At 44.1% G+C, this 14,392-nt stretch overlaps 1 protein-coding gene across 2 annotated transcripts in view; it reads left to right on the plus strand.

Moving 5' to 3' along the window:
• The window catches only part of POC1A (POC1 centriolar protein A), a 175,202-nt gene that overhangs the window by 22,964 nt on the left and 137,846 nt on the right, over nt 1-14,392 (plus strand). For both annotated transcript variants that reach the window (XM_078152335.1, XM_020971567.2), the window contains exon 7: nt 8,887-9,020. In XM_078152335.1, coding sequence (XP_078008461.1) covers nt 8,887-9,020 — 134 coding nt within the window. The remainder of the gene's footprint in view (nt 1-8,886; nt 9,021-14,392) is intronic.

Below are 14,392 nucleotides of genomic sequence, written 5' to 3' on the forward strand. Positions count from 1 at the left end.
TCTCTTGTATTTAACTACTTTGTGTATACTTATATATGTCACAATGCCTAGTGCAGCACCTGGTTTACGGTAGGTGCCTAACAAGTGCTTGTCAGTTATTTGAGGTAGAATCAACAGAACTTGGCAAATGATTGCCTGTTGTAGTTGAAAAAAGAATAATTGCAGAAATTACTGATATTTATGTAATGCATTAAAGTTTGTAAAGGGGTTTACATTATTTCATTTGATCTTCACAGTACACCTGTGGTGTAGGTACTACAAGTAGTATTATCCCTATTTTACAGATGAGGTAACTAAGGCTCACTGTGGTTAAGGGACTTGTCTGCAGCTTGTAAGTAACAGATGTGGAATATGAGCCCAGCTCTTCCTAACTCAGAGATGATTCTGAAGTTTAATCTTTCGAATGACTAGTAGAACTATCAGCAGAATTGAAGTGGTGAGGGCTGGGGCAAGTTTGGGAAAGATTATTTCTGTTTTGGACATTGTGAGTTCAAGACATTGATTGGACACCCAGGTGGAGATGTCCATCACAAGCAGTTAGAAATGTAGCACTAAACCTAAAGAGGGGAGAGGGTGGTTGTGGAGATAAAGATTTGGGAATCAAAGCCATGAGAGTGAGTGATGAGATTGTCAAGGGAAAGACAGCAGAGAGAAGAGGGCTAAGGACAGACCTCTGAGAGGTTGGAGGTTGAAGTGAAAGAACCCAGAAAGAACAGTAAAGGGAGGTAGGATATCCATGAGGGCGCAGAGAAGAAAGAACAGTCAGGAGGAGGAGATGCTCAGTGTTGTCAAATGTTGCAGAGAAATATAGCAGTGTTAGGTTTGTGAGAAAGCCATTGGATTGGAGGTTTAGAAGGCTGGTCACTGGGGATTTCAGAGTAGGAAGAGAAGCCAAAGTCAGAGTTGGAGATGTGGCAATGTAGTTATAGTGTAATTCCACATCAGACATTCATGGTTTTTGAAATAAATGATTTTTGTAACTTTGAGCCAGAAACAGTGCTACTTCTCATTTTTAAATAAGTAAGTGAATGTAGTTTTGTTTTGTGGATTTCATGACATCGCTTGGGGTAACTCAGAGTATTACTGGGATACTACATGACCACTGTGAAGGATCTCTGCTTTTCATGCATGAAAATGTTTCCATGAGGGGGCAGCATGTTGCTGCTCTGAAAGCAAGACAATGTCATTTTTAGAATCAGCCCTAACAGCTGTAAGGAGGCACAGCTGCTCCAAGGGTTCTTGGCTTCTCTGGGCTCTGTGCTTTGTAATGAGTAAAGTCCCAGGGGTCCCTTCCTGGAATTTCTACTTGAGGCCAGGAATGTCAACTTATAGCACTGTGTGGAGACTCTGGCTTAACATATCTTTGTGTCTAGTAGGGCAGCAGAAGAATTAACATATCCATGAAGATAGTGCTCATACCCTCTAAGTAATAATAAAAAAAGAATGACTGACACATTGTTCTTTAAAGTTTGCAAAGTGCAGGTAGTAAGGTAGGTACACAGGTATCCATATCCCCATTTTGAAGGCGGGAAGAGGCACTGAATCTCTGAAAAATTAAGTGACTTGTCTCCTCTTTTAGGCTTAGGCTTTAAAAAGTGGTTTTCCCCCTTGGAATTTCATTCTCACATAAGAATCCAAAGAGAGGAATCCAACTCTTCTTGGTATCCCTGTTCATTTTTTACTTTTGGAGACAATTGAGGTTGTGACTTGCCCAAAGTCACACAACAAGTAACTATAACTATAATGTGTGTGTGTGTGTACGTGTGTACACATACACATATGGTATAATAACTAGCTGGATTTGAAGTCAGGTCCTCCTAACTCCAGGGCCATGTACCTGCCCTTTCCCTCTTCAATTCTGAAACAGCCACAGTAATGTCTTTCCAGGAATTGGAGGGATATTAGACAGAATCTGCAGGGTACTTGGAGAGGTGCTGCAGGGTACCAAGTGGGAGCCATAGCCTTGTTTTTATGGTAGCTATTGAACTACAGCAGGTACTAAATAGAAATTGAAATGTCACTGTGTTCTAAGGGCTGAAAGTCATGGGAAGACTCTGTTTCAGAATTGGGTTAGCAATTTGAGACTAGCTATGAGACCTTGGGCAAATCAGTTCCCTTTTCTGGGATGACTCATTTTCCCTTATATGAAGTGAATGGATGATCTGTAAGATTTCTGGTATGCTTTTGGTTTACAAGTCTCTAAGGATTTTTATCATTTAATTTGTTGTCACGTACCCCAAGACCATGAATCTTGGTTATTCCCAAGACCAGGCAATCTGGGTATTCCCCTTTTTGGATCAAGCTGTGGATACACAGCTAGGATAAATGATTTGTCTAGGGTCCCCTAGCCCTGGAACTAGAACTGGAAGCTCCCAAGTTTCTTGTTTATTCTCTGAATCTTACCACTTCCTCAGATGAGTCTCACATTCCTGTTTTCAGACTTCCTTCACATGATGAAAAAACCCACAGGGCAGGTTTGTGTGCGTTTACTTGGTCTTTTTATAACCCAGAACTGAGTGGGAAAGAGTTAATTTTAAGCTGGAAGTCCAGCTGCCAGAAGACAATTCTGCCTGAGTTAGCCTACTCACACGTCTATTTTTTCCCTTTCTTAAAGAGGGTGTTTATGTGCTGTTTGAAGAAAGGAGTTCCTCAAGTTAGCCTTCATCCTTATAACTGAAGTACCTTCATTTTATGAATCAAAAGCCTGATGTAAATGCAGTCAGTTTCTATTAACTTCAGTCAAATGTCATGAGAAAGAGGTTGGCTAGTCAAAAAAGCACCTGTGATGCCGGGGTAAGCCAGTGCCATAAGGTACTTTGTCGCCTCTGCCTTCTTCTTTCCTGGCAGGGCACAGCTAATTATTACCGTGGTGGTGGTGCTTTGAGAACATTTCTCCAACACCAACAGCTTTGCAGATTGTTTTCCCAAATCACTCAGCCCACGGAGATTCTATTCTGCCCACAAAATCTACATTGGCCAGGCGGGCATCTCCCCAGGCTGCCCCCATTGCAGCCATCCTCAACTCTGTCTCTGCTCATGCCAACACATGTTGAGTAGCCCTCATAAGAACAAAGAACTGAGGTGAGAGAGTGTATCAGTCTCTTTTAGGCTTGGCTGGCTGATCAGTAAACATTCAAAGCACATTCATTCGTGCAAGGCCTTGGAGATGAGGCATAGACATGGATAACTACAGTGGGACAGTAGCTCTACACAGCCTGTAGTCACATAGATAGTATGTGTTAGGCAGGATTCAAGCCTGTGTCTCCTGACTTCAAGTCCAGGTTTATTTCTGCTGTCATAGACAAACCATAGGCTACCCTGAGGAAAATTTGCACTCTGTTTTTTAACTGCTCAGAAGTAAAATTACACTGAACTATTACTTGGAGAATACAAACTTTTGTAATTTACTCTACATACCAGTCACAGGTTTTGAACACATTGTTCAGCTTAAGAGTATTGACTAGTGTTTTTGAAATTGGTTTTAGTTTCTTTGTAGAATCCAGCCCAGTTATTATTCCCTATCTCATCCCTATCATCATCTCAGGGGTGAGATGAAAGGAGCTTGTGTGGGGCAGCTTGTTTGACCTTTTAAGGTTTAAATTCTAGTTCTCTTGTTGCCTTCGTTCAAACAGTCACGCGCCTCCGCCATGGCTGAACTAAGCTCCCAGCGCAGTTCCCAGGCTCACCATTGCAGAGGCATGTTTGGGTCAGGAGCTGGTTACCTGCCTGCTCCCTCCCCTTCATTGACTCTAGCTGCTTTCTATCCTATCTTTTATGGGCTACTTTGGATTCATCTCTAGTGGTTATCCCTCGGGCTTTTTGGTAGCTAATCAGTAAAGTTGCATGTTCCCCCAAGGGATCTTTGTTTGCAGGCTTTTCATACCTTACCCCAGACAGAGCCTTATGTTAAAGTAGCTCCATTCCATCCTGGCCACATCTCCATTTGGCTCTGGGCACTTGTTCTGCTGTGTGCTATCGTGGTGGGACATAGCAGGTACTATACAAAATGTGGATGCTACCTGTGTCTTGTTCTTGCTTCACTGGTTTGACTGAAGTGACTTTTACAAATTGGAATTTTTTTTTTCTGGTGAGGCAGTTGGGGTCAAGTGACTTGCCCAGAGTCACACAGCTAGTGAGTGTTATGTATCTGAGGCCAGATTTGAACTCGGGTCCTCCTGACTTCAGGGCCGGTGCTTTATCTGCGGCACCACCTAGCTGCCCCACAAATAGGATTTTCTGAAGAAAGGATGGGGAGGTAGTTGTTGATACCAGGTTGGGAGAGATGTCACCCTCTTGTCTTCAGGTTTTCATCTAATCATCCACATATTTATTAAGTGCCTGCTGTGTTGGACCCTATACTAAGCACTGGGGATAAAAAAACAAAGATTGAACAGTACGTATCCTTGTGGAGCTTACATTCTAGTAAGGGAGATAATACACGCATGTATCAGTATATACAGAACATACATGTACATACACACACAATAAATCAAGATAGTGGGGGGTAGGCACTAGGAGCTGAGGAAATCAGAAGGTGGCACTTGAAAAGAGTTTGAAGGAAACTAGGAATTTCAGGAGGCACAGGGAAAGAGGCAGTATAGTATAGGCATACATAGGCAACAGCCAGGGCAGAAGCTGGAGGTCAGGGAGAAGTGGCCTGTAGGCCAGTGTACCTGGACTGATGGCTCAACCATGGAGGGGGGTGTGTGTAGAAGGAACATGTGGGAAGACAGGAAAGGTAGAAAGGGGCCAGGCTGGGAGGAGCTTTAAATGGCAGAAGAGTTTATAGAGGGTATTCAAAAAACCTTAGTGTGGTCTGAAGCTTTAATAAGCTTTAAAGGTGCATTAATCCTGTTGGAATGCTCTACGTTGGATCCTAGAGGTAAGAGGAGCCATTAGAGTTTGAAATGGTTAGACTTGAGATTTTGGAAAATCCCTTTGGTGGCCATGGGGAAGATGGAGTGGAGTGGGGAAGGACCTGAGGCAGGGAACCCAACTAGGAGGCTCTTGAAGAGTCCAGGTGAGAGGTGATGAAGGCCTGAGCTAGGAAGGTAGCTATGTGAGTGGAAACAAAGAATCTGATGTGGAAGGAATGGTGGGCTAGATTAGATAAGATTTGGCAGCTGACTGGATAGGTGGGATGAGAGAGAGTCCTGTTGATTATACTTTCAAACATCTCTTGTCTGTACTCCCTTCTGTACTGACACGGCAGCCTTGTTGGGCCAAGCCCTTGTGTCCTCACCCCCTATGCTAGCTTCTCAGTGTTCTTGCATCTCACTCACCCCAGTGTACTGTTCAACCCAGGGACATCGTCCTCCTTGCTGTTTGTCTCACAAGATACTCTGTCTTCAGATTTGGGCATTTTCACTGCTGGTTGTCCTCGGTGTCTGGAATGTACTTCCTACTCATCTGTATCTCTTGGCTTCCCTGGCTTCTTTCAAGTCCCAACTAAAATCCCACCTTCTACAGGAAGCCTTTCCTGGTTCCCTCTTAATGCTAGTGCCTTTCCTTTTTTGATTTGTCTCCAATTTACTCTGTATAAAACTTGTTTGTATATAGTTGTTTGCATGTTCTGTCCCCTGTTAGACTATGAGCTCCTTGAGAGACTGTTTGTTTTGTTTTTAACCTTTCTTTGTATCGTCTTTGCTTAGCACAGTACCTGGAACATAGTAGATGTTTATTGATGGACTAGACTGACTGACAAGAATGGTCACTTCATAAGAGCTTGGAGTAAAGGTAGAAATAACTAGGGACATGTCAAAGGATTGTGAGATGAAGAGGGAGATTGTAGTGAAAGCCTTCATTTTTTTTTTTTCAGTAAAGTGTGAGGTGTGGTCCTCAGTTAAGAGGCAGGGTTTTGGGGGTGCTGTGGGAAGCTTGGGAGAGAAGGGAAGGTTTAGAACAGCCTCTATGGTAAGTGGGATTGGAGACGTCATTAGGGATGAGTAAAGGGACTACCTTGCTGCATTGAGGGTTCTGAGGAGATTAGCATAATAGCCTTGGTAAGCATGGTTACATGACTTCTTCTGGTTCCATTTCTCTTCTGGAGGAAGTAGATGGTAGAAGCAGTTCAAGGTTGGAGTTAGGCAAGATGTGAGTAGTGATAGCATAAGGGATCAAAGCACTTGAGAGTAGAGGATAAGATGATGTTGAACTCACTGAAGTGTCTGGATTGGGAAGGGCATAGAGAGTGGTCAGAGAAGAGATGATGGCCTGGGAAAGTACTCCAGGGAGGCTGGACTGGAAGGTCAGTTGAGGATGAAGAATAGGTTTAAGAAAAGTATGGCCCAAATAGGAGATCATAATTGGATAAAGGCATTTCTGAGTTCTTGTTTGGGGAGGGACCATTGAATTAGTAGGTGCCATGAAATTTCTCCTTAGAAAAGCATTTCCAAACTGAGCTCAGAACCCTGCTCTTCTGCCAGATAGATCAATGTGAATAGATAGGTGTGCTGAGGGAATTTTGGTCCTAAAGGAGCATGGACATTAAGGAACCAAATAAAACCCATATGAGCTAGAGAGTAGCAACCATGTAAGTGCTGAGTTTGTGTGGAGGAACCTGTGAAGTTAGGATGCCCTCATTCTGCCTTTAGTGTGAAAGTGATGCCCTCTGTGCATGCAGTAGCTCAGGCCCCAGCCACCTTACACTGTGACATCATTCAGTCTACTCTGCCCTCCGCACTTCCTCCGCTGAGTCCTCATCCCACACAAACCATTGTCTTCTACTATTCCTTCTTATGCCATGTGAGAGACTTGGGGGCCAATCCATCCCATCATGTTCCATCTTTGTCCTCCCCTTCTGCCACACAAATTTTGTATCTTACGTGGAACATGGATTCCCCTCATACTGTTCGTGTCTGACACATACAGATTCCTTACTGGCTTCTTCTATATTGTGTAGATATTCTCTCATATTACCCAGTGTTTGACACTTACCCTATACCATCCCACACCAAACCGTATTTCTGCATTTGTGCCATAGACACCCTTATGGTGTGAATGAAACATGTGCATTCCCCACCCCAGCCTCATGTCTGATATATACCCTCTATCATCTCACTTCTTACTTTATATCTGATCATGCAGTTCTCCCCTCGGTTTCAGGACAAATATATAACCATCTCTCTTCACATTGTGTCCCCTGTTGCCTTTATCTTGTTCCCACATTTTCTGCACCTCCTTCTATTTTTGGTGTATTACCAGTTTTCCAGATGAGAATTTATGGATTCTGTGTGTTCTAAAGTATGGTCAAATTAGTTTGGAAAAGTGATCCATAGCTACCTCCTCATGGTGCAGATGGGGAAATTGGAGACTGGGAAGGGAAGTGACTTCTCTTGTTGACATGGTAAATCACTGGTGGATCCAGGACTAGAGACCAGGTTTTCTGATCTTAACTCTCTTGTTCCTTCCATTTTAACCGTACTCCCCTTGCCAGATTCCATTTTCTAGCTCTAGTTTTCCTTTAATTCTTTTTGTCTTATTTTACCTCATTTTGGTAAAAATAAAATTGATTTAAGAAATAGCTAGATGCCTCTCTGTCGTCTAACCTTCAGTGCTTTGAGGATGAGGCAAGTTTTTGGAGGCTCATCACTTTGTTACCCATGCCTTACATAGTGTAGTATTTCTTGAGTGGCTGTGGCAAATGTTCGGCTTGCCGCCAGGCACGATTCCTAGTGTTCCTAGTGCTTGGTGTGGATTTTAAAGATATAAATAACTCATTATGTAAAGTACTAAATGTTCTCACCATTGAGCATGCTCAGTCACATGTTTTTACATTCCCTAAACACTTAAACTTCAGCAAATTGGCTTAGTGTTTGAGTAGCTGTTTTTAGTGTAACTTTGGCTTTAGAAAGAGTAGTTTCATATCTGAATATATTTGATGAATCCAGGGAAAGCTATTCCTAAGGGGTTCCAGTTATACTGGATTGTAGTGGTGTATACTAGCATGGTCTTTGGAGATAGGCTCAAAAAGTCAGTCAGCTACCAGCAGCGTTTCCTTCCAAGTTTGTCCCTTGATTTCGAGCATCACAGAAATGGCTACAAGCCTCATTGGATGAGAGAGCTGCAGTGTTTTGATTTGTAGTTGACATTTTAGTGGAAATTTAATCACAGTTGTCTGAAGAGTCCTAATATTAGTGCATATTTTTAGATGATAGCAAAAGCGTCTTTAGATACTCAATAGTTAATTTTGCTTTTTTCAGGTTGCTTAAAGCAGAGACCCAGTGAGACCATGGTAGGCTATATACTCAATCCCTTTTTGGCCCGTCCTAACCCTGGCCAGCAGCCACCAGTGTTCTTGGTCACATGGGAGGCAGGGGCCAAGGTTGACCTTTCAACACATGTTACTGCTGCTTCTAGCCATACAACTTAAAATTCAGTTTTTTTCTAATGGTCAGGAGTGTCACGTCTATACATATAGGCTGCCCTATTTTATATTTGTTTGCCCCTGAGGTATTTTAGCCATCTCAAACTTGTTATGATAATTGATAACATCATAATAGGACAGTTAAAGGAGTTATTCTTGACTCTGAAATCTCCCTTCCCTTCTTATTCAATGACCTGCCAAGTCCTGTTGAATCTTCCTTTAAAGTGTCTCTTATATTTGTCCCATCTTTTCCTTTGTCCCTACTTTGAATCTTTATTTACTCATACCTGAATGTTTGTGAGTATCTTAGAACTCATTTCCCTATCATAACTCTGCTCATCCATCTCACTTTTCTTATACACCACTGTCCTCTTTATATTTTCTCATTCGTTTGGGACTCAAGGCCTCCTCAGCCTGCCCTGAACTGATCTCTCCAGTCGTATGGCCCATTTCCCTTCTGGGTGTATATCATCCTCTGATCCTCAGAGTGAGGGTTCTGACTTGGATTTTCTTCTTCCTAGTGCACAGTGCCGTGGTAAATGCCCTTTCCTTTCACCCATCCGGAAACTACCTGATCACAGCTTCCAGTGATTCAACACTGAAGATTCTAGACTTGATGGAAGGCAGGTTGTTATATACTCTTCATGGCCATCTGGTGAGTTCCATAAAGAAACACTTCAATGTCTCTGTAGATCCAGGGCCTTAAAGAAATTAGTCCAGACCTAAAATAGTCTCAAGCAGCAGGATGCAGCATGGAAAAATATTTTCTCTGGCCACATTCTTGGTCCTTCTGTTGAACGGCATGGAGTGGCAGGTCGGAGAGAAAAGGTCTGGAGCGTCCTCAAGGATGTGGGCTGCAGGCCCTTAGAGAGCCTATGGGTCAGCCATGTGGGCAGAAAGATCTGCTGGCGAAAGGCTTGGGGAGGCAGGGTTTAAGAAGTGACAAGGCTCAGGGCAGTCTTGTGACTTAGGGGATACCCCTCTGTTCTGGTAAGAAACCTTAGTTATGTTGAAAAGCCACATAGCCTAACAGGTGAAGCATTGGAAGTGGAGTCAGGAAGGCTTTGGTTTGGTGGTAGGATAATGGTTGTCAGTCTGTCTATAAAATGGGGATAATGGGGCAGCTAGGTGGTGCAGTGGATAGAGCTCCGACCTTGGAGTCAGGAGGACCTGAGTTCAAATGTGGCTTCAGACACTTGACACTTTACTAGCTGTGTGACCCTGGGCAAGTTACTTAATCCCAATTGCCTCACCAAAAAGCAATAAACAAACAAATAAATAAATAAATAAAGCAAACGGGGATAATCTCTGTAGACCTTGGCTCACAGGGTTGTAGTGAGGCTCACATGAAGGAAAGCATGTGTGAAGTGCCTGGCAAACTTGAAAGGCAGCGATGGTATTCCACTTTGAATATCCTCAGAGAATGCTGTGCCTTTGCTGCTGCCTCTGAGCTTTATTGATATAGTGCCCTAACCAGCTGTAATCTTAAACACATTCTGTCCCTTCTGTCCACATTTTCTGGGAGAAGAGAAAAACTATGCTTTTTAGGAGTGGTGACGGCACATACCATTCTGGGCCTCCTGAGGCAAATCATTCAGAAATCTTTTTTCAGCTTTCCTTTTTTTGCTCTTCGCCAGATTGTCTCTGAAGTTGAGCTCTGAAGTTACCTCCTGCTCTTTGAGAGCTTCCAAGCTGTCTGTCCAAAGAACCTTCTGAACTTTCTAGAGGAGCCAGGACCACTAAGACCTGCTGTTGGTCAATGGCAAAACATTTTATTTGTGGGGTGGGAGATTTGTTGCCTGATGAATTTGCTTCTCAAAGAGAGGATTTCCTGTGTGGATAGGATGTCTGCCTCTGTGTCTCTGTTTCATGTGTTAATATTGTAATTACTGTGTAGGGGTACTTGGCAACCTGGTCTAGTGGGAAAAAAAACCAAAAACAAACAACCTTGGTTTTAGATTCAGGAGTTCTGGGTTCAAGTTTTGATGCTGTCACTCTCTAGTTATATATCCCTGGATATAGAATATACCTTCTGAGCCTCTAGTGCACAGTGAGCCTCTCTGAGCCTCAATTTCCTTTGTCTGCAAAATGGGGATAATAATAATGGTTCTCTCTGCCTTGCAGGGTTGTTGGGGTGAGGCTCAGATGGATAATGGATATAAAGCAGTCAGTGATTGTGAAGCACTATACAGATAAAGCTGCTCTCAACACCCCTCAGCCACAGCTCTCTGCATGATCTCTTCCCTTTCTCCACCACTTTGTGTCACAGCCAATTGGCTGTTGGCTCTAGGGATTAGCATTTCATTACTTTTTCTTTACCAGTGAAAGTGAATGTTGGGCAGCTAAGGCTTTCCATCCCTGGATCTTGCCTAGCACTACCCCGGGCCCCGTGCTGTCTGGCCATGAAGGCAGCAGGCGGCTTCTTGCCGCTTCTTTTCAATGTGCCGGGGTCTTCTGGAGGCAGGAGAGCCTGTCTCCTACCAACTGCTGACCTCTCTCTGGTTCGGGCTAGGCTGTGTTCCAGTGACCTTTGAAACAGTATAAAAGCCTCCAGGTGACCTCTGGGGGAGAGTTTCTTATGTGTAGGAAAGAAATATATATATATGAAAAAGGGGCCGGCATCAGGCTTTTTTAAGGGATAGTTCTTTCTGTCTCAAGCAGTTCCTCTTATTGGTGGCAATATGGTATAGTGACAAGAGCACTGTACTCTCAGGTTCCGATCCAGCTCTTCTCCTTCCTGGCTGGGTGACTCTAAATGAGTCCCCTAGCTTGGCTCAGCCTCCGTTTGCTTATCTGGAAAATGGATGTCATCATCTTTGTACTGCTAGTTTCACATAGAGGGCCGTGCTAACTGGTGTGATAGAAGGGCAGTCTACAAAGATTTATTAAGCACCTGCCGTGTGCCCGACACTAAACCCTGGGGATACAAAAAGACAGCAACAGAACAAAAAGTCCCTGCTCTCATGGAGCCCGCATGGAGCTCTCATGGGGGAGAAAACAGGCAAACAACCATATACGAACAATTGTAAATTGGAGATAATCAACAGAGAAAAGCCACTAGCATTAAGGGGGACCCAGGAGAGGCTTCTTGTAGAAGGTGGGATTTTAAGTGGGACTTGAAGGAAACCAGGAGGCAGAGCATTACAGACATAGGGGATAGCCAGCCGGTGCAAATACCCAGATTCTGGAGATATGGAGTATCTTGTGAAAGGGACAGCAAGGAGGATGATGTCACTCTATTGCAGAGAGAAGTCAGATGTAAGAATACTGGAAGCTAGGAGGAGGTCAGGTCTGAAGAGTTTTCTGTTTGATTCTGAAGGTGCTACAGAGCCATTGGAGTTTCTTGAATTGGGAGTGGGAGCTGGGGTTGGACTGGTCAGACTTGTGCTATAGGAAGATTGGGTAGACCCCTGAATAGAGGAGAGGAGAGACTGGAAGTTGGGAGAGCAACCAACCAGCAGTCTATTGCAGGTTTGGGTGTGAGAAGATGAGAATCTGGACCAGGGGAATGACAGGGTCAGAGAGGGGAAGGGGCAGAAAGAAGAGCTGTTTTGAAGGTATGATCACTAGATTGGCTGTGGGGGGTGAGAGTGAGGAGTTGATGAACTTGGTGTTGAGCCTGTAGGACAGGGAAGATTGTGGTGCCCTTGACACTAATAAGGAAGTTCAGAAGGGGGAAGATTTTAGGGGAAAAGATAGTGAGTTCAGCTTTAGACCTGCTGAGTTTAAAATGTCTGTTGGGATCAGCATCAGCATAACTTACGGCAGCTTCAGTCTTTTTTAAGAGACAGTTCTTTCTGTCTCAAGCATTTCCTCTTGTTGGCCACTGTACTCTGAGGTTCAAATCCTGCTCTTCTCCTTCCTGGCTGGGTAACTCTAGATGAGATACCTAGCCTGGCTCAGCCTCAGGCTCTCCTGACTCCAGAAGACCCTGGCACGTTGAACAGAAATAGCAAGAAGCTGCCTGCTGCCTTCATGGCCAGACAGCAGGGGCCCTGGAGTAGCTTCAGGCAAGACCCAGTTTAAGATGTCCACTAGGTAATTGCCAGTGTGGAACGGAGGTCAGGGGAGAGGTGAAGGCTGGGTAAGCAGATCTGAGAATCATCTGTTAGGTCTATAGGAACTAATGAGCTCACCAAGTAATATAGTACAGAGAAAGAATAGCAGAGGACCTGGACAGAGCCTTGGGGGACCCCAAAGCTACTGGGAAAGACCTGGCTGAAGAGGCAGCAAAGGAGACTGAGAAGGAGCTATTAGACAGGTGGGAGGGAGTGTCATGAAACCCTAGAACCCCTCTGAATTTGGAGACAGAGAACCTGGGTTGAAATCCTCACTCTCTTCTTTACCAGCTGTGTGGCCTTGGGTAAGTCACTTAATTTCTCTGGGCCTTAGTTTCTTTATCTTGGAAGGGAAGGAAAGGGGAAGGAAATAAACATTTACATAGCACCTACTGTGTGCCAGGCACTGATTCTCACAACCACCCTCAGAGGTAGGTGCTGTTATCATCCTCATTTTATGATTGAGGAAACTAAGGCAAAGAGAGGTTTAAGTGACTTGCCCAGGGTCATACAGCTAGTAATTGTCTGAGGTGAAATTTAAACCCAGATCTTCCTGACTCCAGGCCTGGTACTCTACCTACCACTGCCTAGTTGCCTCTTTGAAATAAAGATATTGGGCTAGATCAGGGGTGGGGAACCTGCAGCCTCAAGGCCACATATGATCCTCCACACCCTCAAGTGCGGCCCTTTGACTGAATTCAAGTTTCACAGTACAAACCCCTTTAATAAAAGGATTTGTTCTGTAAAACTTGGACTCAAGTTAAAGGGCACATGTGGCCTCGGGCCGCAGGTTTGTCTCCCCGGGCTAGATGACCTCTAAGATCTCTTGCAGCTCCAAATCTGGGATTCCATATAAAGGCAAGCTGTTATTATGATTGTACCTTTGCCTTGGTAGCTAATTATGCTAAAAATTATGTGGCATACTAACGTGTGAATTTGGGAACAGGTGTGGCCCTTTTCCAATTGGAAAAACAAACAAACAAACTAAAACCCCCAAACCCAAAGAAAAATACTTACCAACCAGATCAATCAGACAGCAGTTGTTTGAATCACAAAAGGTTTCCTACCCCTTATAGCCTTCCTTTAACTAGGATACCGTCATAATGCTTTTAGAGTTCCACACTTCTCCCTGGCCTTCTGGTCTTCAGAAACACCTGGATTCTATAAGTTTGAGATACAGGGGGACCTTCTCTGAAAAGTAGCAGAGAGATCTGGAACCAGACCTGTTGCATGTGCTTGGCAAACACTGGAAAGTACCCCTTTCAAATGAGTGAAATTTTTTAAGAAGAGTTTTTTTAAAATCACTTCTCCTTGTGTGATAACCAGCTTACCTCGTGTCACTTGAGAGTTGGAAGGGGCTTCTATAGCTGCGTAACCTCTTCAACACGGCCAGTAACTGGTCAGAAAGCCTTGGCCTGAAGTCCTCCATGGAGGGAGCTATTTCCTGTGGCAGGCCATTCCCCCAGCTCCAGGACCTCAGAACTTATTCCTGACATCAAACCTTCTTTTGCTTCTTTGCGACTTCGACCCAGTGCTCCTTGTTCTATCCCGTCTTCTACATAAAAGCCCCTGTTAAATACAGGGCCATGGTTCTCTGAGGTCCCTGTCAACTGGTTCCTTCCCTATTGCCTTCAAAGTGCTGAAGTCTTATCCCCTTAAAAACCTTCACCAGACCCTAGGATCCCCTCCAGCTATTGTCTTGTATCTGTTCCCTTTTGCAGCCAAACTCCTTGGAAAAGTTGTTTACACTGGTTTGCTTCACTTCTCACTCAGTGAACTCTTTTGCATTCTGACTCTTGGTTTTATCACTCAAATTGCTGTCTCCAAAGTTACCAGTGATGTCTTAGTTGACACCTCTAGTGGTCTTTCCTCAGTCCTCATCTTCCTTGACCTCTGCTGCCTTTGGCCCTACTGCTGTTTGGATTTTGTTGTTGTTCTTGAGTCATTTTCAGTCATGTCCAGCTCTCTG

Source organism: Phascolarctos cinereus, unplaced genomic scaffold, assembly GCF_003287225.1.
Source record: "Phascolarctos cinereus isolate Bilbo 61053 unplaced genomic scaffold, phaCin_HiC Scaffold_4;HRSCAF=312, whole genome shotgun sequence".
Lineage (NCBI taxonomy): Eukaryota > Metazoa > Chordata > Mammalia > Diprotodontia > Phascolarctidae > Phascolarctos > Phascolarctos cinereus.